This window comes from Parasteatoda tepidariorum, chromosome 8 (genome assembly GCF_982258835.1).
Source record: "Parasteatoda tepidariorum strain Cologne lab strain chromosome 8, Ptep-v5.0, whole genome shotgun sequence".
NCBI classification, from domain to species: Eukaryota; Metazoa; Arthropoda; class Arachnida; order Araneae; family Theridiidae; genus Parasteatoda; species Parasteatoda tepidariorum.
This window is the reverse complement of record NC_141762.1, coordinates 66105324-66132177: the sequence shown is the minus strand read 5'-3', so window position 1 is coordinate 66132177 and position 26854 is coordinate 66105324. Positions and strand designations below refer to the sequence as shown.

The window sequence follows — 26854 nt, the reverse complement described above, 5'->3', positions numbered from 1 at the left end:
TTCACCAGTAATATTGTATTCTGGAAAGGCCTAAAATTCTTTGTCACACTGAAGAAGACTTAGATTTAAAAAAGAACTACATAAAGAAAGGATAGCAAGGGGGATAAAAGCGAGTAGCAGAGATCCCCCCCACATCATCATCAACGGTCAACGGTCAAGAAAGGATAAACAAAAATGCTTCTCAGCTTCAGTTTGTTGCGGTAATCGAACCAGATATCTTCATGCCTCTGAGTGTTTGACGGAAGGATGGTGTATGCACTACATAAAGGTGTAACTGTCACTGAATATACGCCAATGCGTTTAGCCTTATGCTAGTATAAAAGATGGGTTAAAGTTGCGAAAATTGCGGTCAATGTTATCTTGTAGCTAAGAACGAAATCATCTCTTGGAAGAATGGCTAGGTATAAAAATGGTTGATTTTGCTTTTAATTTCTTATGTTGTATTTTAAATTGGGTATCGTTGAAATACAATTAAATTTGTACTAAAATTAATTGAAACTTGCCTCGATAATACTTAGAAATTTTAGGGAAATGTTTTTTACTTTTTGCTGTTTACCTTTTGCAGTGCTTCAGAATTTATCGTATGAAGAAAATTTTATCTGAAAATCCAATTATTTGACTTTTATAAATTTAATTAATAAATGTTTTATATTTAAGTTCAATTATTGTACTTTTCTAGATATCAACCAGTAAAGCTCGCCCATTGTGTGTTTGAAGCTATTGGTGGATGCGATAAGAGAAAGCCACCTGTGATTTTTATGCATTCCATGTTGTGCTCTAAGGAAGTGTGGGACCCTATACCTCAGCGAGTGGCAGAATTGACTAAGAGAAAGGTATATGTAAAACATTTATACCTTCAATTAGTAGAACGTCTAATTTAGGTAGTGCATTAGTAAATTTAGGTAGTTTTAACATCAAATTTGATTAATTCAAATTTAAGTCTCTAAGCTCATTCTCAAAATATTAACTGTTTTGGCTTAAACTCCAACTACTCGATATATTTGTATCAGTAATCAATTCTGTTTATAAACAACTTCTATATACTCTTCAAACATTCATGTAGACCTCTCAGATAAGCTATCTTACAAAAAATCTTAGCTTAATTTAGTTAATAACCTTAATATTCAAGCACTTTTAATTTGCTTAATATAAAACTAAATCTTTTATTTCTAAAATCTTGACTCTTAACTTAATAGTTCTTGCCCGTAATAACCTATTTCAATTCAGTTTTTACTCGAATAGAATTATTAAATTTAAGTTTGTTAATTTTTTCTGAAATAATTATTGAAGTTTCTGTCACATTAAATGTACAATAAATTAAGGGAAGGGTTTATCCACATTAATAAGAGTTTTAATGAAAACTACTTAAAAGTGGATTTGCCATCTGGAAGTCCAAGCTCAAATCCAGAATTTTTCTAGTTTGATTAGGTTTTAATTTTTTAATAAAATACTTTATTCAACATTCAAAAATCCAAATATCATAACTGCGATACCAAAAGTTTGACTTGTTTTAAAAGTTTACTTCGTCAATCCTATCAATAGCTTGTTTTAAAGCAACAAGTCCATTTTTACGAACGGGTGGAAGGTTTCTAATTCTATGCAATTGCACTTCTCATGTCTACATTCTTTTTAGTTATGTATTGAATATGAGTTTAACCGTAAGTCAGAATTTATTAATATTTCGACGTTTACCTTGATTACTCAACGTTTCATTAAGACACTGTTTAATGATTTCGTCCTCTCTGCCATTTTACTCTAGTAAACTCAAAATTAAAAACTTATTGAATTGGAAAATCCATCGGAATTGTCTAACAAAAGCGTACTGTTGCATTTCCCACTTATAATATTGCTTTAGCAGACTTTCTGATCTAAAGTACTACACTAGTGCGTCAAATCTTTATAGTAATAATTGTCTTTAGTACCTTCAGATTTGCATTAAAAGCAAACAATTCTACTTTATCATTAAGGATATTTTATTATAAGTAATAATTCCCACTCTTTAGTGTAATCAACATTATTTAATCCAGGTCTTTACTTACGACGCCAGAAACCATGGTGAAAGTGAGATTACAAAGGATTCTAGTTTCCATAACAATCTTCAGGACCTCTACACTTTCATGGATCGTATGGATATCAAAGATTCTGTTTTGGTCGGTCACAGTTTTGGAGGATCGACTGCCATCAGTGCTGCATTGCAGGAAGTAAGATATACGAATTATATGCAAAAGTTAAGGACATCTTTCTTATTTTTCCTCAACTAAGCATTTTGTTACATCAGACTACTAAATTGACCCGTGCTGAGGCATTCTCTTTTTGAGGGATGTTGCCCGTCTTCATAACTGAAAAGCTGGTAAACTTTCAACATATTCGTTTAAAACGTTAATGTGTTAGACATAACATTAATACGTATTTGTTACAACCTTACGTAGTTGAGCTATATCATGCTCGATTATGTGGAACAACTGAATTGGTCAATTAAGTTTTAATTTGCACTGTGTTACATATCAAGGATATCAAAATTTTATATTATATTATGGTCCAAGTGGCTTCAAGGTTTGTTAGCTAAATTAGAGATTTATACTTCACTATGTGTATTTCAGCATCTGGGAATTTTCAATGTATTTCATTTTAAAATATTGCTTAAAAGATGATTACAATTTATTCAAAACTTAATTATTTATTGCTACCGCAAGTGTATTGTAATTTAGGTACTGTTTGTTTATAAAAGTGAAAACTATGAGAAATTACGATACGCCGAGTGTAAGGGAATACCTTGTCTCATCTCACCCCAATTTTGAAGGAAGCAGATCATGCGTATTCAGACACGAAAATAAAAATATAAATGTCAGTTCTATTTAAGGAATAAATGTCTTAAGGCATTTTGAACGTTGTAGACTAAAAAATTTTTTCTTGAAAAAGTTTCATACGAAAGATACATCGAAAGGTCTAGACATGTCATTAAATTCATGTCTATTTTAATGTCTTGGAAAAATTGTTTAAGGAAATTAAAGAATTTCCTGGAATTAACTCTACAAAAAGTAAATACCGAGCAAAATATATTTTTCTGGCACTTTTGCTTAAACCTTTTTAAAATTTTTAGCTCTAGCTTTATTAGTTTTATCCCACTTTATCAATAAATTTAACTTTCAATCGAGCAAAAGTGTATTAAAAGTTTACTTTTAACTCTGCCAAGTTTTCTCAACCACTTTTTTCTTGTAATCTAACCAAAACCTGGTAAATGTTTAGGCATGATAGCGTAGTAAAATAAGGTTTTCGTGAATTTACTTTTAGCCAAAGAAAGTTGAGAAAGCTTTTATTGTGGACATGTATGTGAAGAATATTCCTCGAGAATTGATTGACAGATCCCTCACAATAATGAACATTTGGACAGAGGTAATCAGAAATCTTCCCAAAGACATCCTCGAAGTCGATATCCGTAGAACAATGCTACAACTTCTAGTCGAAAAATTACCTGAAGAAATGGTAAATATTCCATTTTAACATCTAAAATTTGAGACTCGTTTTATCAACATCGTAAAATGTGTATAAATCTAGAAATTTAAATTCCTATAGGTCTAAATTTTACTACTTAAAGTAATGAATTATTCATAATAAATAATCCGCAATCTCAAACTTAATTTATAAAATGTAAGGAAGCCTGGATTAGTGAAGGAATAAAGTCAAAACATTTTTAATAATGGTTCTGTCCTTTAAGGTTAATACAGGGTTTTTTAAAATTGTAATCAAACCAAACTAAATGTTAACATTGTATTAAACAAATCGTTGTTAAACTAGTTTGTCATTACGAACGTTTAAAAAGTGCCGAATGAAAACTGTTTTTGGAAATATCTGTAAACTTAATTTATGAAACTTATAAAAATTGTTTCACGTTTAATATTATAACTAAAATCATTTTAGTAGTTTATTTTGATGCTTGTTATTAAAATTGCTTGACTATATCAACTGCTGTATACATGAACTATTTACAATTTAATTCTGAAAACTTCAGTGGATTTTGCTTTAACTAAGTCAATGGTAAAGTAAATTGTTCTATTTTACTTTATATGCATTGCCTAAATACGGTCGCCATACTTCATAAAAATAAACTAAATTTTTAGTCTCGTGCAAAGGCACAATATCTCAAAACAAAGAAACCAAGCAGTTCAACATATCGAAAATGAGTCTTCAGGATTTATATCCGGTGTTTTAACAATTTCATTATGTGATTTTTAAAAATTGCCTTTGTTTTCAGTAAAATTTTAAAAGTTTAAAATTAAAGAAAATTAAAAGTATCTTCCAAAGCTAGTGCTCGTCAGTTTTGCAATAAATGTCGCGGATATTTTTTTATTTAAAATTTGATCTACATTCTCGAACATGTTAGCTTCCTAATATTATATAAAATGTTTCTGTCTGTAAAATACCACTAGTAAGTAGATTTAAGGACTATAGTAACCTTTTAAGAATTTTCACGTGCATCTTTCAATTTTAGAGAATTTTTACTTGGATTAAATGCTTTACGTCGCGTAATGTACATGCATTTCGTTCGCGTATTACTTTATCATTCTTATCTGAAATTCACGTATGCAGGCTTTATTATTGTAGTAAGGGGCTCCTTCACTGTTCCGTAACTTTCACCAGCAGTGCTGGTGAAAGTTAAAGAAAAGTTAAGAAATTCTTTCACCAGCACTGCTGGTCAAGAAATTCTTTCACCAGCAGTGCTGGTGAAAGAATTTCTTGAGCTCCAGTTTATACTAAAAGCGGCGCCCTTACCTCAGGTTTGGAAGAGTATTACTTTTAAAAAACCTACCTTAATCGTCTTGCTTTTATAATTATATGGCTGTAAAGAAATTATAATATTTCTCGCGGATAATTATAAAATCTATCCATACTAAATCTTGCTTTGGGGAACACTTGAAAAAGAAATTGCAATGAATGCTTTCAAGGGTAAAAAAGGGAACCGTATGTTTAAATATGAATGACGTATAGTGATCTAGAATAAATGCTTATTAAAAGTACTATTTTAATGAGAATAATCTTTTGCGATGTGTTTTTATATATAAACAACGCAGTCTCTAAAATTTTTGAGGCTTTGTTTTCGATAAACGTAACGTTCATGTGTCATTGCGTTAGAAATTCTTTCAAAAATGAGAATTTCGTTTTATATTCCTGTTAAACAATTGTTAGGTTTATAAATATTTAAGTATTTATTCATTAGACTATTTTCTAAAATGTGTTAAAATGGTTCGCCCCTAAATAAATTCACTGCTATTTATTGCAGACTTTTAGTAATTCGCATATTCTCTGATCCATTGATTAGTATCCTTTTATTCTTTCTTTGCTCACTCGCTGTAACTAAAATTGCTCATTGTCAGTTCTTATGACTAAGCGATGAGCCTACTGGTGATAAGCTGTTAATGAAGTATAGCATCATAAAAATCGGTTTAAAATGACACTGCGTAAAACACTTAAGAATCGACAATCGTCATAGCAATATTGAATGGTTATTCCTATAAAATAACTTCTGGGTAAGATTAGATATTCTCTACTCTGACAAATATTACTATTTAAAACTGTTTTCAGAAATAAATGAAACCTTCATATAACGCTAAATATAACAGTAATAAACATTTACGTAACTTGGATGAATAAATAAGTTATACAATCCTCTATTAGCAAATAATTTAAGTCTTTAGTTTTCAAGAAATGTTTAATTGTTTCAAATATAAGAACAGCCTATATAAAATATAGTGAAATTGTATATATGCTTCCTGTTAGCTTAAAATTTACTATGATCTTGGTAAATTTTATCTTGAAGACAGCCTTTTGATCCTGCATCGGAATAGCCCCAATTTATTAATAGCGGATATTTGAAGGAGAAACTTTACTTGTATTTGGTTTCAAAATGTAATTTAATTGTTTTCTACATGAAATAAGATTTGTATCGGTAAGTCACGCTTTAGTACGTTTTGCCCACAAGCTCAATTGAGACTAAATTTCAGCTCTTGCTCATTCTCAAAGGGCACTCCTTTCCCGGTCCTTTTGAGAATATTCTTTTGTTTGTTTTTTGTTTGGATTTCTTGAATCATAAATCTCTACAGAAAAGATCTTTCTTGGACAACACAGAACCTAGCATATTCAATTTCAAACGAGTAGTTTTTCTGCTATACATTCTTACCATCTTTAGTAAAATATTAACCATAAATAGTTAACCTAAGAATATATAGTTAATAGAAATATACTCTCTGGGTGTTCGGTCGACTTGCCCTCCCCTTTCACCAACCCTGCTCGCCAGTTTGAAACTCATCAGCCTAATTTAAACAAGACTTTCTACAGCGAGTGTACTGTAATATAATGGAAATGTTTCCAGAATTTTGCTTCTGTTAGGTAGCAACGTTTGGAGCAATATAATCCACATTTAATGTATAAAGTTCTGTTCAGCTTTTCTTACCTGCTTCATATTTAATGCTAAATGTTTATTTCTTTGAAAGATTTAGAAATTTTAACGTCTGACATATCTATTTTGTAAATTCTTGGTAATTTTCTTTTCAATAGAAACTCCAATCTGAACACAGACCTTACCTGACGATCATGTACAAAAGAAAACCAGATGGAGGACATGATGTGCTTTTCAACGCCGAAGCTCTTGCTGATGCTCTCAAACAATACCAGGACTCTCCCATTGTCCACAGTGGACAATATGATGGTCCTGCTTACTTCCTTTATGGATCCCCATCACCATTCAATGTGTAAGTAACCGTTATTTTGATATCTACTTGACTAATTCGTATATCTAGTTAAGTTTAGGCAAAACTAACTTATACTGCTTCCTTACTCTGCCTAAGCACATTCAATACGATATAATTCAGCGGTCAAAAACATGTAAATAGAGTTTATCGATCCTAAATTTTATCTTTATCTTGGGTCAAGGTCTTGAATATCAAAAGCTATATAGAATTTAGCTTGTTAAATTTAATGTCATCACTGTATTTGGGGATTTTAGACTATACAAATTGTAAAATCTGTAACTAGACAAATCTCTTAAAGACTTAGAATTATTCTTGCAAGATTTTTTTAAATTGAACTTTTTTTTTAATGGCGGGCAATTGGTACTACTGTCCATTGGCCACATAAAGTGCCAGAACTGCCAACTCTCTTTTCGTTACCCAGTGGGCACCTGTTGCCAAGCCACGGCGGTGGAGCAGCGTCGCCTACGTCACACTACCACAACCCGTTTAAAGGGCGGGTCACATTCACACAAAGGAGAAAGGACATAGAGCACAGAGAGAAAGAAATATACATGCCTTGCCCGGGATTCGAACCCATAATCTTTCTGATGCAAGGACACTTCCCTGCCCCTTACCCAGGCTGGTCGGCTTAAATTAAACTAAGACAGTGAATTGAGCAATGCGATTGGAAAAAAATTTGTATATCGGATGAATCCATTGTGTTTCTAAGGAAATTAGTCAGTACCACTGTTTAACTCAAATTTTAGTACTTTTGACAATAGTTTTGTTACATATTAGTGGTACTTAATAATCTAGCTGCATAAATTAGTTTGCTCCTAATTTTAGTTCTAATTAAACCATGAATATTGTCGTAGACGCACAATACATTTTTGAGCTTAAGTCGATTCAACAGATGAAACCACTGCAGCTTTTTCAAGCTTGTTTTACAAGGCGTTGACTAATTCGTAAGAAAATAACTCAGTTCAAACATGTGGCTTAAAAATAAGAAAGTTTGATAGTCAACTTCCCAGTTTCATGATTGCTTCGTTAGTCAAATATAAAACGTTCCTTAATTTTTAATTCTTTAACAGTAAATCTTAACCTTCCTAAAGTTTTAATTACTCTTTAATTTTAACTATTTCATATAGTACATTCATATTTTAAATTTTTTTTTAATGTAGAAGTTCCGAGGAGGCAGACATCAAGAAACACTTTCCAAAGGCAGAGATGATTGAATTCAAAGGTTGCAAACATCATCTTTTTTTGGATTTTCCTGACAAATTCGTGGACACACTTGTTAAACGAATAGAATAAGGATGCAAGTGTGACTTTACTTAGTGACATATTTTAATATATCCAGAGCAAAGCTCTAAGTATTTTTAATCTAAATATACGAATTACAGTTAATAAAATTTTCTTGTTCCCTACTCTATAGTTTTATTTATAATATTCAAATTAGTTTTACAATTTATTTTTAACTAGCCGAGGAAGCAACAAGACTTTGAAATACTTAACTAATTCGAACAAATACGTTGAAAAGACTAAAGTACCTGCAAGGTGGTAAGAGAGTCGGGGATTTGAGTTCTATTGAATTATTCATTTCACGAAACTTATTTTAATTTAGCATTTTTATTAGTTTAGCGTGCTCTAAACAAGTTTAAGCAAAGTAAACTAGTTTCAGTGCCCAGAAGTTTATCGAAATTTTCTATTGGGAAAGTCTGTAAAATTTAGTCCTGTGTTAGCTATATCAAAAAATCGGCACCTTATAAAATATGTGAGCATGCTTTAAATTAGTGTTTTAGATTTTTTATTCTAAATAAACAAGATCCCTTAAAATTTTACAAATTCTAAATTTGATAAATAGTATTTTTCCAGTTTAGGATCTTTCTAATTTTAATATTAATAGACTTTCTCTCATCAACGAACAAAAGGATGAGAATAAAAATAGTAAACAAAATTATTAAATCAACTTTTAGTTATTCTAGATATAGATAAAACTTATTGTTTATAGATATCTTCAGTGGTACAAATTTTAGTCTTCCAGGCTTTTATCTTTGTTTTGTGTAGAAAAAACGTATTGCATATCATTACAGAAAAATTTATGGCTGGAAAATGAAAAACAAGGTTCGTTTGACTTGGAAATTAAAATCTAAGCAGAACTTTGGAATTGACTTATATGTTGCTATTTTATATATTTCGGTACGAAATTTAATTTTATCTCCCTGAATTATGAACACTTTGGCCTAGTTTTAGACAGTGACCTATTGACAGAATTTAACGCAGTACAGGATAATTTATTAATGTTTTACAGTCGAGTGATTTGTATTGTGCATTTCATAGAGATGGGTTCACTTGGTAAAATCAACATTTGTCTAATAAGTTTGTCCAAATGTTAATTTTGACTTATATTCATTTGTGCAGATAAAAAAAAAACATTTGAACTTAAACTGTTTGAATATTAATGCAATTTCAAAATCTTTTAAAAGTTAAATCTATAAAAGTGACTTTGGAATAGAGAGCAAACTTAAAAAAAAATACAAATGAATTTGAACTATGAACAACTTATAGGCATAACAAAAATCATAGTTCAAAATCCATTTGAACTATGATATTTGTTATGCCTATAAGTTGATCAAGTTTGCCGAATATAGAAAGGCTTAAGTAAAAATCAAAGTATACTGTTAGTCAAGTAATTATAGCAAAGAAAGGGTGCTTCCTCGAAAAATAGAGATAATTTTTTGACAAAAATTTGTTATTATAGAGGCTGCTTAAAAACTCCCAAACTGTCTTCTGCACGCTTCCACCTATTTTAAGAAAAATGAGCTAATTTAGTTTTTCTTCAATAAATTCAAGTGAGACATTGTTTCCGTTTTCTTAATGGAAGGTAGAGATTAACGGTGAGATAATCTAACGTATAGTTAAAAGTTATAAGGGTTGTATACTCAAATTTGAACTTTTAGTTTACTCATCTAAGATTGTTTAGATATCTTTTTTTTTTCTTACGTTGTATTAAATGAGAATTTAAGCTAGTCAAAAGAGCAAATATAGTTAGTTGCAAGAGTTCTCGAGCATAAAGAACTGTTTTTAGCATATCTTATTTTTTACTTTGCTATAAGGAACTTTCAGGATATATTTTTCTGAGAATTTTTTTTACTGAATTAGAAAATTTGAAATAATATTACACATTACATTTATTTGATAAGTGTAAATATTCCTTAAGTTTTAAGGATTTTCTACATAATAAGTGAAATTCGAAATTAAAAACTTTTCAAATATTAGCCCTTTTTCGTTCATGTTTGTTCTAATTCGATAAAGCTAGGAAAAATAAAAATAGGAAAATATACCTCACTTCTATGTATAGCAGCGTGCAAATAAGTGCAATATTGCACTTTTTGTGATGACATCACTTATAACTTTTAAACTATGAGTCTGGTAGTCTTTAAATCGGTCTCATTTAATTCAGTGTATTTCGGAAACAATGCCTCTGTGTTGCATATCCTGGTCTCATTCTATTTAAAGTGAAAAAAAAATTTCGGAATATATACTTTTCAAGTTTAAATAGAATCTGGATAGTAATGTAAAGTGTATTCAAAAGTATGTGTTAAAATAACTTTTTTTTTAAATAAAACTCTTGCAACTTAGAAACTATTTATTCAACTGACTAGTGCATAATCTCATTTGATACAGCTTAAAATATAAGTAGGAGAAAATGTCTTGCTAGTTTAAGTATCAATGCCCGATGCATAAATAGTCCCAAGTACAAATTTATTCTTTTTGTACATAAACCCTCATAACTTCTAATTTATTTGTCTGATAGTCTTTAAACTGGTTTCATTCAACTCCGTGTAAAAAGTATTTCGGAAACAATTCCTCAGTCGCATATCTTGGCGAAATGTATTCCCTCAAAGAAGGGGGACGATTTCAGGTATTATTTACAATTGCATAAAAGATCATCCTATTAAATAAAATGGTTATAATCTTTCGAATAAAAATTCTAATTTTACTATCTATCGAATGGCCAAAAGTAAGTATCACTCGAGAGACAAGTAGCATAAAAATGCTGAGTTGTAGGTCCAAAATGTGGATATGACTCGGTTCTGTAAATTTACAGTATGGTATTGGTTATAGCAATTACATACATTTTCAGACTCGTGTGCTCAAAATAGGCTTATGAACCTTCGTCAAGTAGAAAAGGACAGATAGCACAATAGGAGAGACAGCACCAAGTAGTACCGTCTCCTCAACAGCATAGTATAATATACTAAATATTACATGAGAAAATAAATAAGATATATATACTGGGTTACTTCGGAAATTGTACCCACTATCTGTTTGCTTTAGAACATATAGTGGAAGAACCTTGCCCATAATAAAATACGCAAATGTGTACTTGCTCACATATACAACAGAATATAGAAACATGCTTAAATTTGCTGGCATATACATAGAACATATACATAGAAACATGTTCAAATTTTCTGGCATTCGAACAGCTTATATGTCCTCGTCAAATTAACGAACATGCATCGCAGAGTTTCATCTAACGAATGATGAAATTTAAGTTATTGTGGAAATCGAATCTGCAACCTCAACACTATATCGGAAAAGAACGCAGATTTATATATTAGTTTAAATATAAAGTGTTTTGGCTCTCAGTGTAAAGGATGGCTGGTAAACTATGAAAATATGGAAGGAAACAGAGATAAATGGTTTATGCTTCCAGGGTTGAAACGAGAATCGAACCCTCTACCTCCACGTTATTAAAAGTTGGGTGAAATAGAGGCAATGGAGACTAGAGATAGTCTCCATTGCCTCAAGATAATTGAGACGCCTTTCTCGTAGCATTTTGTAAGTCCACGTACGTATATTTAGCGCAATGCACTTACTACAAAATGTTTTTATATATATTTGCGTAAAACATTTTTAAGTGAAAATGCATAATGTCTTTAGCATCCTTAAATATGCAACAAACTTGGTAACTATAATAAAAGAGAGAAGAGCACCACTAAGGCTGTCTGCCTACTTTATCCTTGATAATACTTTTTTTGTAAAGGGCTTATAAGCCGTCTTTTCAATGACTATACAAGTCTTGATTGTTGTTGTTGTTGTAGTTAATTTACGTCGCACTAGAGCTGCAAAATGGGCTATTGGCGACGGTCTGGGAAACATCCCTGAGGATGATCCGAAGACATGCCATCACAACTTTGATCCTCTGCAGATGGGATGGCACCCCTGCTTCGGTAGCCCGACGACCTGTGCGCGAAGTCGAGCACTTTACGGTAGCACAGTTTAACGAGGACCAATACCGCATACCCTCGGTCTCTAGGCAGACTGATTCAAGTGGTCACCCACCCGCACACTGACCGCAGCCAGTGATGCTTGACTTCGGTGATCTGCTAGGAACCGTGCCTTAACGATCAGTCCACTGCGGGACACAAGTCTTGATATTTGTATGTAACAATACAATAAAAAGTTTTTTGGGGCCTCCTTGGCCGAGCGGAATTGCCCGCCAAACGCTCTGTTAATCGTGCAGGTGGCGGGTTCGAATCCCACCCTAACGCTGAATGTATTCTTTGTGATGTCCTTCTCTGTATTGTGCTATTTGTCCATCTACTTAACTCCGGTTTATAAGCCTTAATTGAGCACACAAGCCTGCAAATGTATGTTGTACCAATAAACATTATAAAAACGTTTTTTTTTTCACACGATCTCGACTTTTAATCCAGTAATATTTTTCCTTTTGCATGAAAAGCTGTGATCTTAGCTTATTTTCGGCAAACATTTCAAGTATCATCTCATAAAGATGTCCAGGTAAGAAAAGTTTTCTTATACGATAAGCAATTTCCAAAGTTATGTTTGTATTTTATTTCAATTTAGTTTTGTATCATGTCAGAGTAAACAATACTACGTTTTTTAAATGTATTTTAAGTTCTCTAAATTATACTTTACTTCATTGCTTGAAAATTACAATGCGTACAACGTTAATATTTATGCTACGTATAATTAAATCGAACTGCAAAAACTTAACAATATTTCTAGCAAAAACTGAATCAAAAATTAAATAGAAAGAAAATTGGGAAAAGTAATATGTCCCTTTTAATGAACACGAGCAAAAGAATAAAAGAAATCGATCTAAATAGATATTTAAATGTAAATAAAAAAAATAAACAGAAAAATAATGATTGCTCATTATCGATAATTACCTAGAACCAATTTGATTAAGTTTCAATTTTAAGTAAGCAAAAATAGTTTCAAATGCATTATTTTTTTAACTTATTGTGTTTTTAAAAGCTTTGAATTTTATTGCTTATTTAATACTTTAATTCAATGTTCAAATTCAAACTTTTGAGAACAACTCAAAACAACTCTTTGAGAGGTAAGAATTTGTTCTTGAATAAAACACCAGAATTGTCAAAAATTATATGATTTGACTACAGTAGAATAATTTATTTGAATAATTTTTTCAATATTATTTAGTATCAGGAGAAATTTGCCTTCTTGGAGGACTTTTTAATGGAATGAATCCTCATTTGCGTTGCATGGAGAGGAAAACCAAGAAAATCGTCCATGGTTAGCGCGAGGACAAGAAGATTCCAACCCATGATCCGTCTAAACCTGAGAATATTTTACGTCAGACCAGTGGATGATGCGAACAGAATTCGTATCAACCAGCCAAGATGATATTCGAACCTGCGTCATGTCATTGAGGGGCTAACGGTCTGCCCCCAGGGCCACCACGGCTCTTAAGATGTTATTTTGAAAAGTACCTGATTTGAAAAACTATTCTTCTATACATAGATCCTATGAACTTATAAATCCATGACAAAAATTAACAAGTAGGGAGAGTGACCGTTGGTGAGGTACCAGTACCAGGAGTCAGACGCTATGCGTGCACCAGTACCTGAAATTTCCCTTTTCTTAAAAGAAATTTTGTTATAAAGATGTTTAATAAATTCATTCATGAAATTTAAATAGATTACATAATGTCAACCAAGCTTATGAATTTTAATCTTTGGGACAACGAATTTCTATTGTTTTATACTGCCATGCATACGAATAATCTTATGATTCAGCAAAAGAAAAAGTAAATGTTCCTTTATTCGCTTTTGTGGCGATGCATTCATTTTTAATTAAATACGAGCATGCATGAAAAATATTGAAATTTTCCTGAAAATACGTAAGCACACTGTTTCTTAAATAATTTGAATGCCATCATTGTGAGGTATTTTTGCATCAAAAGTTTAAGATTATTTAGAGTTTTAAAAATGCTAGCTTACTTGATTTTATGTTCAGAATATTTATTTGGCAATTGCGATAATTGAAGAACTTTTCATGGGAAAAATTTATTGGTGATGTACAACTTTTGGACTGGATTTCTTGAGATTAAAGTTTTAAACATTTTCCTTAAAGAATGCCTTTAATGTTTGTTTTTGGAATCCTTATCAAAAATGAAAACTAGATATAAACTCTAAGTCCACTCTAAGTTGCAATTTATAATTTTAATCAGGATAAAAGAAAAGCGATACCCCATTACCGTAGAGGAAGTTAGAACTAATAAGGCACTGAAAGATGCTTAATTTGTAGTTGAAATTTGAAGTTGTTTCCAATAGTCTCTTTTATTTCATGCTTTGTTCCACTCACAATCAAACCAATTTTGGTGTTTATTACACTTTCTTTCCTTCTATGGGATTTGTCAGACTTTCATAGCGTTTTCGTGTTTTCCTCTGTTAAATATTAATTTTCGACCCCTAACATGAATAATTTCACTTATAATAATTTAAAACTGCATATTATGAACAGTCTATACAAAAATCCATACATTGAATAACTTTTATTTGAATAAATTTTGATTTTTCATCACTCTGTGGATGAAGTCACTAAATGATAATCTGAGCATTTCTTTGTAAGTTTTATGTACTTTTGGCTATACGAGCAGAAAATTTAACGCTGAGTGCAAACACTATGATTAAAATAGCTTAAATGGATGATTAAGGCTTACAGATTTCTCCAAATTGAAGCTTTGCTTGCAAGTTAACGTCAAAGTGAAATGTTTATCATTGTATAAATTTTCAATGCAATAATTTAAAATCCAAATCCACTGCAATGTCACTTATGACAAACCCCTACTTACGTCTACAATGAAAAAATTTCTCATAGATATTATCAACCAATCAAGATTGCCCATCGAGTGTTTGAAGCTTCTGGAGGAAGTTGTTCTTTATGCCCTTACATTCTTCTGCATGGTTTGATGGAGAACAAGGAAAATTGGAAAGCTATACCTCAACTTTTGGCTGACACAACAAAGAGGAAGGTATGCTTGTGGCTTACTATTTAAATGTTTCCAGGGTTACTTAATTATTTGGAGTAAAAACAAGTTTTACATGTGATTAATATTTTATTACCTTATATTACTTCTCACAAGAATACACTTTGAACTAATTAGATGAAAATTTGTTAAAACCCCGCTCACTTAAGGTCACTGAAGTGTTTTGGGGAAATTTATTTTCATTGTATCGGTGAAATTTTAATAAATTTCTTTTAGGTATACAAGACTATCGCGAAGAGTTTTAGAAGCTTCTCACTTGTACAGCTTTTTTTATATGGTTGTAAATCAATGGATCAGTTTAGTGAAACACTTTCTTTACATCTGTCAATTTTTCAGTGAAAACGTATTCAATTACCTATTCAAACAAAAGGTTGATAATTTAAATTTTTTTCTGTTTTTCTATCCCTTCATCCCATAAAAATGATTTAAATTTAACTCTGGTATGAAAGATGAAAAAAATTATTTTATGGTCAATTATAAAAATTAATGTCTTTAAAAAAATCGGTTGATGATGCAAATTTTTTTATGTAAATAATTAGCATTAAGTAGTAGTTCCCAATTTCTTTCACCTTATCTTCTTAATTATTACTAAAACACCATACACCTTTATATAAAAAAAACTTTATATATATATATATATGTATATATATATATATATATATATATATATATATATATATATATATATATATATATATATATATATATATATATATATATATATAATGAAGTACATATTTTAGGTTTATACTTATGATGCTAGAAATCATGGCGAAAGTGAACACACTATGGATTCCAGTTTTGATAACAATATTTATGATCTATATCACTTCATGGATAAATTAGAGGTGTGTCGAGCTGTTTTAGTGGGTCATAATATGGGTGGAATGACTGCTATCCAAGCTGCCTTACAGCAGGTAGGTTTAAATGATTTTTTGATTAATGAGATTTTATGACCGGGATGATTTTGAATTAGTATTAGAAAATCTATGTTAGTCAGAAACATAAGAAGCAAAATTAAAGAATATTTTTTCACAAGCGCGAAGGCTCCTGTGGCGCAGTCGAAAAAAGGGTTGTTAGCAAAAAAAGTCAAGAAGTTTAAGAAAGTGGTACTCGTTCAGGCAGTGTGCTTACGTCGTCTACTCGGGGACGAACTAACGTGACATTCCTAAGGCAGTAAAGAAAAAGTCTTGAAAAACGGGGCTCTGGCGCTTGGTTAGTGTTGGGTAGTGAGTTGTCACAAACGAACCTACAAAACCAACCTCAGAAAGATGCGAGAGAGATCAAAAATAACATTACTTTAAATTAAAAAAAAATTAAGTTAAATTTAAATCAAGTGGTTGAAATTTGCAAGTGTAATGCAAATATTACTTATCAGAAAATGGTAATGCATAATAATTTCATTCACATTCACAGAAGAAACCCATAGACAGTTATGGTTTCTAATTGTTCCACTGACGCATGTGCAATCACATCTCTTACTGCTTAAAATAAAGTGTTAGAAAGTTGGTTATTAATTCATAGAGCAAAGCATCGCCCACAAAAAAGATAGCTGAACTGGATCGTGGGTTTTTATTAAATTGAAAGACATAATTATAAATATTTGTTCCCTTTTCTTTGTTTATTGTGTCATTAAGTTTCTGTTGTAAATGAACTTAATATTTGATAAAGAGTTGCTCTTAAAATGAATTTACGAGAGAAAAACTGTCTATATTATGCAACTAAATGGTAAAAAGTGATTTGAACAGTTTAAAATCACTTCTAAAATTATATTAGTTTAGTTTTCTCAAAATGCCGGCCAGATGGTGGAGTGGTTAGCGTGCCTGACTGCGAAGCCAGTGACTGCGGGTTTGAATCCCGCTCAGGGCATGGATGTTTCTCTCTGTGTGTTGTTCTCTATTGTGTGATGTGTGAATGTGGCCCACCCTATAAAACAGGTACCTATGGCAGCGTAGAGAATTTTATATTTTATGAATTTTATATTTCAGCCCGACAGAATAGAGCAGGCATTTATTGTGGACATGAATGTTGAGAAAATGCCATACGAAAGAGTTAATCAATATTTAGTATACATGAAATCATTAGCAGTAAATCTTCGTTATGTTCCTGACGATCTTCCAAGACCAAATATGGCATTAGTTCGCTATCCTCCCTCCAATGAAGAATTGAAAAATATGGTTGGTATATGACATTTATGTATTAACGTTGACACCTAAGTGTGCTGCACCAACAGCTGTTTCTTGAGTACGGCATATTGTTGGAACAATATTTCATACGAACTTGATGAGTTGGAAACTTAATTTAAGTTTGGATAAATACGCAGTTATTACTTTAATCTATTTTTATTAAAATAAAAGCATTGCTTTGATCGTTAAATTTAGCGATGCATCGAAACCCTAAATTAAAATGTTTAAAATCTTTCACTCAGTAAAATATTACATATGTATAGTATCACTATTTTGAAGTTATCAAATAATCGATATTTGTTAATTTCAACTTTATGATCTTATTAATCAACCTTTTTTTCGGTGGAACCACGACTTTTTAAATAATTTAATTAATGATTAGTCAATAATTTAATTTATTTTTTTTAAATATTTAATTAGCGGAAGGAGTTTTTATCGTTTTATCATTACTAATCTTAAATTAAGTTTTATACCTACAGTTAAATTTGCAGTCTTAGTGTTAGTATATCTTGTCTCTTTAGCCATAAATTTGTCTTTGGAGTGTATGCATAAACTGAAAATTAATAAAAGAAGCCGAATTATGGTTTATTTCGAAATGAAAACTTAAAATAACTGCTTAATACGTTGAAAAGACGTCAAGGAAAGATATTTCTTTATTAAAAAAAAAATTATTTTATTTCGATATGAAAAGCGTAATTGAAAATACTAATGTAATATTTCAAAAATGCTTGTTCTTAACATAATTTGTTCAATTATATTGTTAGAAAAATTATATTTTCTTTTAAAAAGAAGTAATTTCTGTTTCATTGGCATCTTACAATAATATATATTTCATATAGACATTAATTTCATAAAGACAATCGAAAGACACATTATGAATTATAAGTTGAATCTAAATATAATTGGAGATTTCAAAACTCACGATTGATTATGAAAATACTAATTCACGTAACCCATTTAACTCTTCCAAGGAACCCTAGTCTTCCCCGGGAATCGCTGACCTAGTGACTACCTAGGAAAATACATAATACCATCTGTCCAGTATTTTATTTTCCGTGTTCTGTGATAACGTGTAATATAAAATATAGATCTGAGCCAGGGAATGCCTAGGCATTCCATACAATGCCAGATGCTATTTAGGCAATGTATGAAATAAACGTCCTGATGAGGTTATTATGTAAATGATGTGCATGTTACTGTGAATGAGCGAAATCGGTGATTGTTAAATTTCACCGGTGAATGTTGACAATCACATAGTCGCTTTGGTGAATGTCCGAAATATTTATCACATCCGATTTCATATTAATTTATTCCTGGATATAATTATATTTATTCGATATTTTAATATTTACTAACGATAGATTAGAAGAAACATCAGTGTTTCGAGTATCGGGCAAATATAACCGGGCAATGGCACTTGATCTTAAAAAAAACATCAGTGTAGGGTATACCGGGCAATGGCACTGAACCTTAAAAAAACATCAGTGTAGGATATACCGGGCAGTGGCACTTGACCTTAAAAAACATCAGTGTAGGGTATACCGGGCAAATGTATGCTGGGCAATGGCACTTAACTAGACCTAGTATGACTAGACCTTTGGAAAATGTCCGAAATATATACTAGGTCCAGTTAAGTGCCACTGCCCGGTATACCCTACACTGATGCTCTTTTACGGTCAAGTGCCATAGCCCGGTATTCCCCACACTGATGTTTTTTTTTAAGGTCAAGTGTCACTGCCCGGTCTACCCTACACTGATGTTTTTTTAAGGTTCAGTGCCATTACCCGGTATACATTTGCCCGGTTTACCATACACTGAGGCTTTTTTAAAGGTTCAGTGCCACTGCCCGGTATACATTTGTCCGGTATACCCTACACTGATGTTTTTTAAGGTCAAGTGCCATTGCCCGGTATACCCTACACATATATTTTTTTAAGGTCAAGTGCCATTGCCCGGTATATATATTTGCTCGATACTCCAAACACTGATGTTTCTTCTAATCTATCGTCACTAAGTATTAAAATATCGATTAAATGTAATCTATCGTCAGTAAGTATTAAAATAACGAATAAATGTAATTATATCCACGAATAAATTAATATCAAATTGGATGACGGTTTGAATTTGTCATTTTTGAATGACATTTTGACAAATCGGAGATATATATTATACTTTGCCGGTTTCTCATTTGGCATTTCATAGAATGCCTAGGCAATGTGTGAAATCGAAATCATTTCATACTTTGCCGGCTAATTTTAGGCATTCTATACAATGCCGGATTTCATACTTTGCCGGTAACATATATAATACTCCCGCTTTTACGAACTGCTTTTTAAGTATATTTTCATTACATTTTTAGGAATATTTGAAGCGATCCGTGTTGACTTTTAGATGTTTGGCCCTAATGGATGCCCTCGTGCAATACGAGATATCACCGACAATACCTCATAATGGAATGTATAATGACCCCATTTATTTCATTTATGGTGCCTTTTCTAAATATTTTGTGTAAGTATTTAATTAGTAATCTGTAGTCCATTTTGAAGTGATTGTATTTAGAGCTTCTCACAGCTAATTTAAAGTCTCTTTGGAGGGCAAAATTGACCCAAAAGAGAGAAATTCGGAAACCTTTTGTACTTTTAAAGTTTTCCGTTCAACAGGTGGAAAGAAAATGTAACCTTTAAATAACACTATAACTTTTAAATGTAACTTTTAAATTCAGCCACTGATCTACGCCATTACATAAATTTGGGATGGCATTTCTCCAGAGGACTCTTAGAAAACACAATTATAGAGGTTTTCTTGAGCACTGGCTTTAGTAGATATTTTAGTAAGATTTTTAATGGTATGGAAGGGCATCTAGGACGAGAAATTCTTTGCAAAATTAAGGCACTCTTTTTAGCCAGAAGGACGACTTTCTCGCTCCCTAGAAATCCACAGTGGGTAGGATCCCACTGTAGTACTACAGTTTTTTCAAGTGATGCTAGGTTTTTAAGATGATAACGGCAATCCAATGTGTCCCGTGTTCTTGGATTATTGTCACAAACGATAGCCAACAGAGCAGCTCTAGAATCGATTAGGATAACAGATCTTGGGAATTTTTCGAAGTGCCAATCAAGATTAATCCAGATTCGACCCAAATCAAGATTAATCCAGAAAGATTTCAAATGTATTGGATTTTACGGTAGGCTGCGTAATTCTGGTTCATGATTTAAACCAAGTGATTTTTGGATTAGTCCGAGAAGGGACCGAGTGTGTGACGTACTGATCCTCGTTAAACTGTTCTACCGTAAAATGCTCGGCTTCGCGTGCAGGTCGTCGGGCTACCGAAGTAGAAGTGCCATACCCTCTGCAGAGGATCAAAATTGTGATGGCATGGCTTTGGATCTTTCTCAGGGATGTTTCCTAGACAGTCGCCAATAGCCCATTGCGCAGCTCTAGTGCGACGTAAATGAACTACAACAACAAAAAATTTTGTATTTATTTATTAAGATGTTTAAGACTTTACCTTTGCTACCACAAGAAAAACTTTTTTTTCAAAACAGAGGAAATTCCGTAGTAGTTGAAAAACATGCCTCATACAAGAAAATATGAGTTTTTTTAAAATTTTACTATATATTATTGAAAGCTGAGATTTCGCGTAAATTTTCAGCCCATTTATTGTATTCGTTTAAACATTAGCTGGTATGAAATTCGCTACAAATGCAGATTTTATTTTCGCCATCCAAGCGTTGAGCTTCATATAAAACTACGGAAATATTTCTCTGCTACGTCTTAGTCGGACATTGAATAATATGGGGAAAACCAGTTTTTCTTAAGCAGGAAAAGTTTGGAAAAAAGCCGGAAGTAACACTCAGAGGTCTAGCATAAAAACAAAATCATTCAAAGATTCATGTTAACTTATTTGAATTTTATATAATGCGGCCTTGACTTTTGAGATACATTCCTAAGTAGTTGAATGCAAAAATAATTTGAGGAAAGTTGGAAAACTGTTTCAAATGTTGTGGTTTGGGTGCAATATAGTTATTAGGTATTGTTCTCTTCATTTATAAAATTTGGAAACCTTCCTGACTATAATGATCCAGTAGAAGATTAAAGAGGATAGAAACATAACTTGTCTATAATCACATAAACATAATGAGACAATGTTCTTGGTGTACTTTTCAAGTTGAATCAGATAAAATCAAACCAGGACTAATAGTTTAAGGGTTTTTATGCCAAGAAGTATGATTTTTTACTGAGACAAATTAGACTTTGCTTATTTGTTTGTTTATTCTAAGTCCAATAAAATCCAAACTAAAGTCGATAAATCCAGTAGTTTTAAAATAAGGGTTTAATGTGTAAATAACATATTTAACGTATATATTAAATACGGTTTATATATACGTTAAATATGGTTCCGATATTATATAATATCGGAAAATATATATAAACCATACGTTAAATATAGTTTCCGATCTTAAAACTAAAAATCTATCGATTTTATTTTAATCCGATTCGTTAAAGCATACAACATTAAATATTATACAATGCATCACTTTTCTGTACAGTAATGTCAGACGTGTAAATAGTTAGAAGTACTAGATTTTACTAAAACGATACGATAAAGCATGCAACATTAAATATTATACAATGCATCACTTTCCTGTACAGTAATGTCAGACGTGTAAATGGTTAGAAGTACTAGATTTTACTAAAACGATACGATAAAGCATGCAACATTAAATATTATACAATGCATCACTTTCCTGTACAGTAATGTCAGACGTGTAAATAGTTAGAAGTACTAGATTTTACTAAAACGATACGATAAAGCATGCAACATTAAATATTATACAATGCATCACTTTCCTGTACAGTAATGTCAGACGTGTAAATAGTTAGAAGTACTAGATTTTACTAAAACGATACGATAAAGCATGCAACATTAAATATTATACAATGCATCACTTTCCTGTACAGTAATGTCAGACGTGTAAATAGTTAGAAGTACTAGATTTTACTAAAACGATACGATAAAGCATGCAACATTAAATATTATACAATGCATCACTTTCCTGTACAGTAATGTCAGACGTGTAAATAGTTAGAAGTACTAGATTTTACTAAAACGATACGATAAAGCATGCAACATTAAATATTATACAATGCATCACTTTCCTGTACAGTAATGTCAGACGTGTAAATAGTTAGAAGTACTAGATTTTACTAAAACGATACGATAAAGCATGCAACATTAAATATTATACAATGCACTACTTTTCTGTACAGTAATGTCAGACGTGTAAATAGTTAGAAGTACTAGATTTTACTAAAACGATACGATAAAGCATGCAACATTAAATATTATACAATGCATCACTTTCCTGTACAGTAATGTCAGACGTGTAAATAGTTAGAAGTACTAGATTTTACTAAAACGATACGATAAAGCATGCAACATTAAATATTATACAATGCATTACTTTTCTGTACAGTAATGTCAGACGTGTAAATAGTTAGAAGTACTAGATTTTACTAAAACGATACGATAAAGCATGCAACATTAAATATTATACAATGCATTACTTTTCTGTACAGTAATGTCAGACGTGTAAATAGTTAGAAGTACTAGATTTTACTAAAACGATACGATAAAGCATGCAACATTAAATATTATACAATGCATCACTTTCCTGTACAGTAATGTCAGACGTGTAAATAGTTAGAAGTACTAGATTTTACTAAAACGATACGATAAAGCATGCAACATTAAATATTATACAATGCATTACTTTTCTGTACAGTAATGTCAGACGTGTAAATAGTTAGAAGTACTAGATTTTACTTTTTATACAAGAAAATGTTGATAATTTTTAAACTCTTAGTCTTATCGACTTATGTTGCTTTCCAATCAGCATAAAAATACGAAATAGAAAACAATAGCGCACTTTTATATGTAAAAATATATTAATTTTCATCCCTTCTTTGACTTTCTCCCTCAAGATGGCGAATAAAGCCAATCTCGAGTGGGGGAAAATATCAGATATTCTTATTGCCTCCCTAATTCACAAGTTTCAAAGTTATTTCCAGCTTTCCCTTAATTTTATTTTAATCTTCTATTCAGGAATGTCACAAATCACAAATTTCACAAACTTCACTCATCGATTGGTGGATTCAAATTCACTCATCGATCACAGATCACAAAATTCACAAATGTCACAAATCACAAATTTTCAGAACTCAAAATGTTTAATATATAAGGGTTAAGTAAATATAGATCTGTAACTTTGTTTTTGCTTTAATTGGGGTAGTCTTTCTCATAAATCTCACATCTTTTAAAGTTCTTACTTAAGGTGAAGAAATCTAAGCAGTTGTGCAAAATTTCATTATGCCGCATTTATAAAATCACGCTAACACATATTTATAAAGCCATGATTATAAGGTTACGATTTTTTTCAAATGCGATTCATTTGTTTGGTTAATACTATTCGTTTGGTACTATTGATATTCGTTTGGTTTTTATTCACATTCATCTGATTTATTTGGGTTTCATTTGGTTTGGTCATATACATTTGGTTCGTCTTTGGTGCATTATTGTCTCAAAATTTTGATGGTTTAAGTATAAGAAGGAAGCCGTGTGTCATAAAATTTTGAATAATTTTTTATATCTGTTGGAAAAGGGACTCACACTAGACAGCTAGTGTACAAGTATCAGTAAAGAAAAAGTGTCTGACGTAGATCTTCTGTTTTGAGTTCCTTAAGCGTTAAGGCTAATTTTCCCCACTAAAACAAACATATGTCAAATGGTTTTCTAGAGACGCGGTGGCTCAGGGAATGGAGCGTTCGCCGTCCGAGTCCCAGTAATGGATGGTCGATACGATGCTCCCGGCTTGCACCGACCACAGTGTTGACGTAAAAATATCCTCAGTGGTAGACAAATCATGTGTTAGTCCCTTTGTCGTTAGGCTAACCATGTGAGGTTTTCGTTGTTTTTCTCTCTGTATCACACAAATGCGGGGTTCATCAGAAAAGTTCTCCACGAGGGAAACTTTCTCCCAATACTTGATCCAAGAGTTCTCTTGTCGTCTAGATTGGATTCAAAATTGCAAAACTGGAGTCTGACGTTAGTAATCGTGAACTAAAAATGGTGTCAGCCGTTCAACAGCGTTAATAATGGTTTTACACAAGGACTTTTTCTGAAAATTTAAACATAATGCAAAATTGGTAAATGTTCAAGACTGTGTGTGCCTGCGAAATATTTAATTATTTGAAATTTTTTTTAAAAAATTTGACTCCTGCTTTTAGAACATTGAACTACTTAAAGAAATAGGTAACTTTTCACATTTATAGAAATTTGTTCTTGCCTTAGAATTTTTTCTTTAATATTCATCTCGGGTGCTTAATGACTTTTTAAATGTCGTGCAGTAATATTATTTAACAGATTTTTCTCTTAATTTTAGGAAAGACCATACAGTTAGGATAATTGATAACACAATTCGACACTTCCCACTCGCCAAATTTCATAAATTCTGGGGTCCTACATCTCAAGGAGTTTTTGAAGCCCCTAATGAATTTGTTGATTTCATTGCTACAAAGCACCTGAATCTACATTAGGAGATTTCTTCAAGTTTTAAAATATATGTTTATTCAAACAGTGATTTTAATGGATGTATTTTCATTGAGCAAATTTTATACTTCTACTGTCGTACTTTTAAAGCATTTATTCATTTTAAAAGATGTATAGTATTCCAACTTGTATGTTCAAAGTAATTAATAAATTTTAATTTCGATGTTATGTTCTTATTTTCATGTTTGAAATCATTTCAAGCCAAATATAAATGTGGCAGTAGAATCTGAATACGTCAACTTCAGATGATACATTTAGATGAAAATGGAATCGAAACATTGAAAAAAAGATCCCAGTGTTTAACCTTTCGAAGCAGGTGGAACACCGGTGTCCCTTTTATATATATTTTTTCCCTTTTATATATATTACAAACAGGATATATTTTGGTATAAATTCTCGAACGCAATTTAGGAAACTCAATCTCTGCGGGTCCCGCAGTGGACTGATCGTTAAGACACGGTTTCCAGCAGATTATCGAAGTCAAGCATCACTGGCTGCAGTCAGTGTGCGGGTGGGGGACCACTTGGATTAGTCTGCTTAGGGACCGAAGGTGTGCGGTATTGGTCCTCGTTAAACTGTTCTACCGTAAATTTCTCAACTTCGCGTGTAGGTCATCGGGCTACCGAAGTAGAGTATCAAAATTGTGATGGCATGTCTTCGGATCATCCTCAGGGATGTTTCCCAGGCCGTCGTCAATAACCCATTGTGCAGCTCCTGTGCGACGTAAATAAACTACAACAGCATTCTGTTTTTTTAACTTGACAATTGTTTATAAGTCTGCATTGAACACAGACGCGTTCAAATGTATGCGGAACCAATAAATAACTAAATAAAGAACCATTTCAATTCTACGAAAAAATATAAAATCTGATTTATTGGTTTGGTTTATTGGATTTACCAATTTGATTGTTTTATTGGTTGATTTGTAGGTTTGTGTGCTCAATTTAGGCTTATAAAGCTTTGTCAAATAGAAGGACAGATAGCACAATACAGAGACAATACAGTATGAACGTAAGTCCAAGGTAACAGCGGTTTCGTACCCTCTACCTCCATGATTTGCACCGCGTATGGCGGGTGATACCGCACGGCAAGAGAGGCCCTTAAGAAATTTGATGTTTGCTACCGTAGTGGAAATGAAAACAGTTGAATTTAAATTTTTTTCAAATAAAGTACTTTTAAAGTAGTAGAACTGATCACACAAATCGCGTTTGAATTTTGAGAGCTGCAGATAAGGGACTGATGGATGTTTTCATAAAGGGCACTATTTGCGGATAAGAAGCAGCCTTCCTTGACTTTATTTTCGTTAGCGGTTGGCCTATAGGTTCTAAATTGTAATGGGATTTCTTTGTATCATTCTCAAGGATGTTTTACACACTATCAATAGCCCATTATACACTTCTAGCTCACCGTAAATGAAGTACTACTTCCACAAGAAACTGATAAAACATTCGTCTGAGAGTGAATATTTTATTAGGAGTGTGATCTTCCAGATTTAAATTATACAAAATCTGAAAATATTTCGAACGCAGTCATTGATTTTAATTCAACCTGGTTTTTATGTTTTCTTTTATACTTCATCTACATATGCTACGGTACATGGTATATAGCCCTTTAATAATATGAATTTTATTTACTCATTTATTTATTTTGTAAATTTGCTCCAATGCAGAATGTAACAAAACTTGTTTCGGACTCAGGATTTCTTAAGAAATAAAAGTTTACAACTTCTATAAAGAAGTTCGCAGGCCAGAAGACGATGGAAAATATGAATATTGATTCGAAAGCCGTGTTTGTTCAGGGGATAGAGAGCTCGCCTTTGAGTGAAGCGATCCGGGTTTGAATCCCAGCGATGGATGGGCGATACAAATTCCTCACCCGGCTCACACCAACCACAGTGCTGACGTAAAATATTCTCATTGGTAGACGGATTACGGGCTAAAGTGCGGTCAGGCAATCCGTGGGGGTACTTGGGGTTTTCATCTCAGTGTAACACAAATGAGGGGTAGTT

The 26854-nt window shown here is 32.0% G+C and overlaps 2 protein-coding genes across 8 annotated transcripts; both read left to right on the top strand.

The window, feature by feature from the left end:
• The first annotated feature begins 108 nt into the window (after positions 1 to 108).
• On the top strand, positions 109 to 8152 carry LOC107440277 (sn-1-specific diacylglycerol lipase ABHD11). 4 transcript variants are annotated; one of them, XM_016053165.5, is made up of 6 exons: positions 109 to 401; positions 680 to 833; positions 2028 to 2201; positions 3292 to 3483; positions 6553 to 6746; positions 7907 to 8152. In XM_016053165.5, the coding sequence occupies exons 1-6, from the start codon at positions 394 to 396 to the stop codon at positions 8037 to 8039; spliced, it is 855 nt and encodes a 284-aa protein (XP_015908651.1). In that variant the 5' UTR covers positions 109 to 393; the 3' UTR covers positions 8040 to 8152. The 4 variants fall into 4 exon arrangements, with proteins under 4 accessions (XP_015908651.1, XP_015908665.1, XP_015908643.1 ...); XM_016053157.5 differs by having other exon boundaries at positions 346 to 581; XM_016053179.5 differs by lacking the exon at positions 3292 to 3483 and having other exon boundaries at positions 260 to 401.
• Positions 8153 to 12313: 4161 nt separating this feature from the next.
• On the top strand, positions 12314 to 25014 carry LOC107437182 (sn-1-specific diacylglycerol lipase ABHD11). Of its 4 annotated transcripts, none has more exons than XM_043046355.3 (6): positions 12314 to 12536; positions 14883 to 15036; positions 15795 to 15968; positions 17040 to 17228; positions 19597 to 19745; positions 24680 to 25014. In XM_043046355.3, exons 1-6 carry the CDS (start codon positions 12529 to 12531, stop codon positions 24831 to 24833), a joined length of 828 nt encoding a protein of 275 aa, XP_042902289.2. In that variant the 5' UTR covers positions 12314 to 12528; the 3' UTR covers positions 24834 to 25014. The 4 variants fall into 4 exon arrangements, with proteins under 4 accessions (XP_042902289.2, XP_042902291.2, XP_042902288.2 ...); XM_043046354.3 differs by lacking the exon at positions 12314 to 12536 and adding an exon at positions 13600 to 13809; XM_043046358.3 differs by lacking the exon at positions 12314 to 12536 and adding an exon at positions 13881 to 13902.
• Positions 25015 to 26854: the final 1840 nt, after the last annotated feature.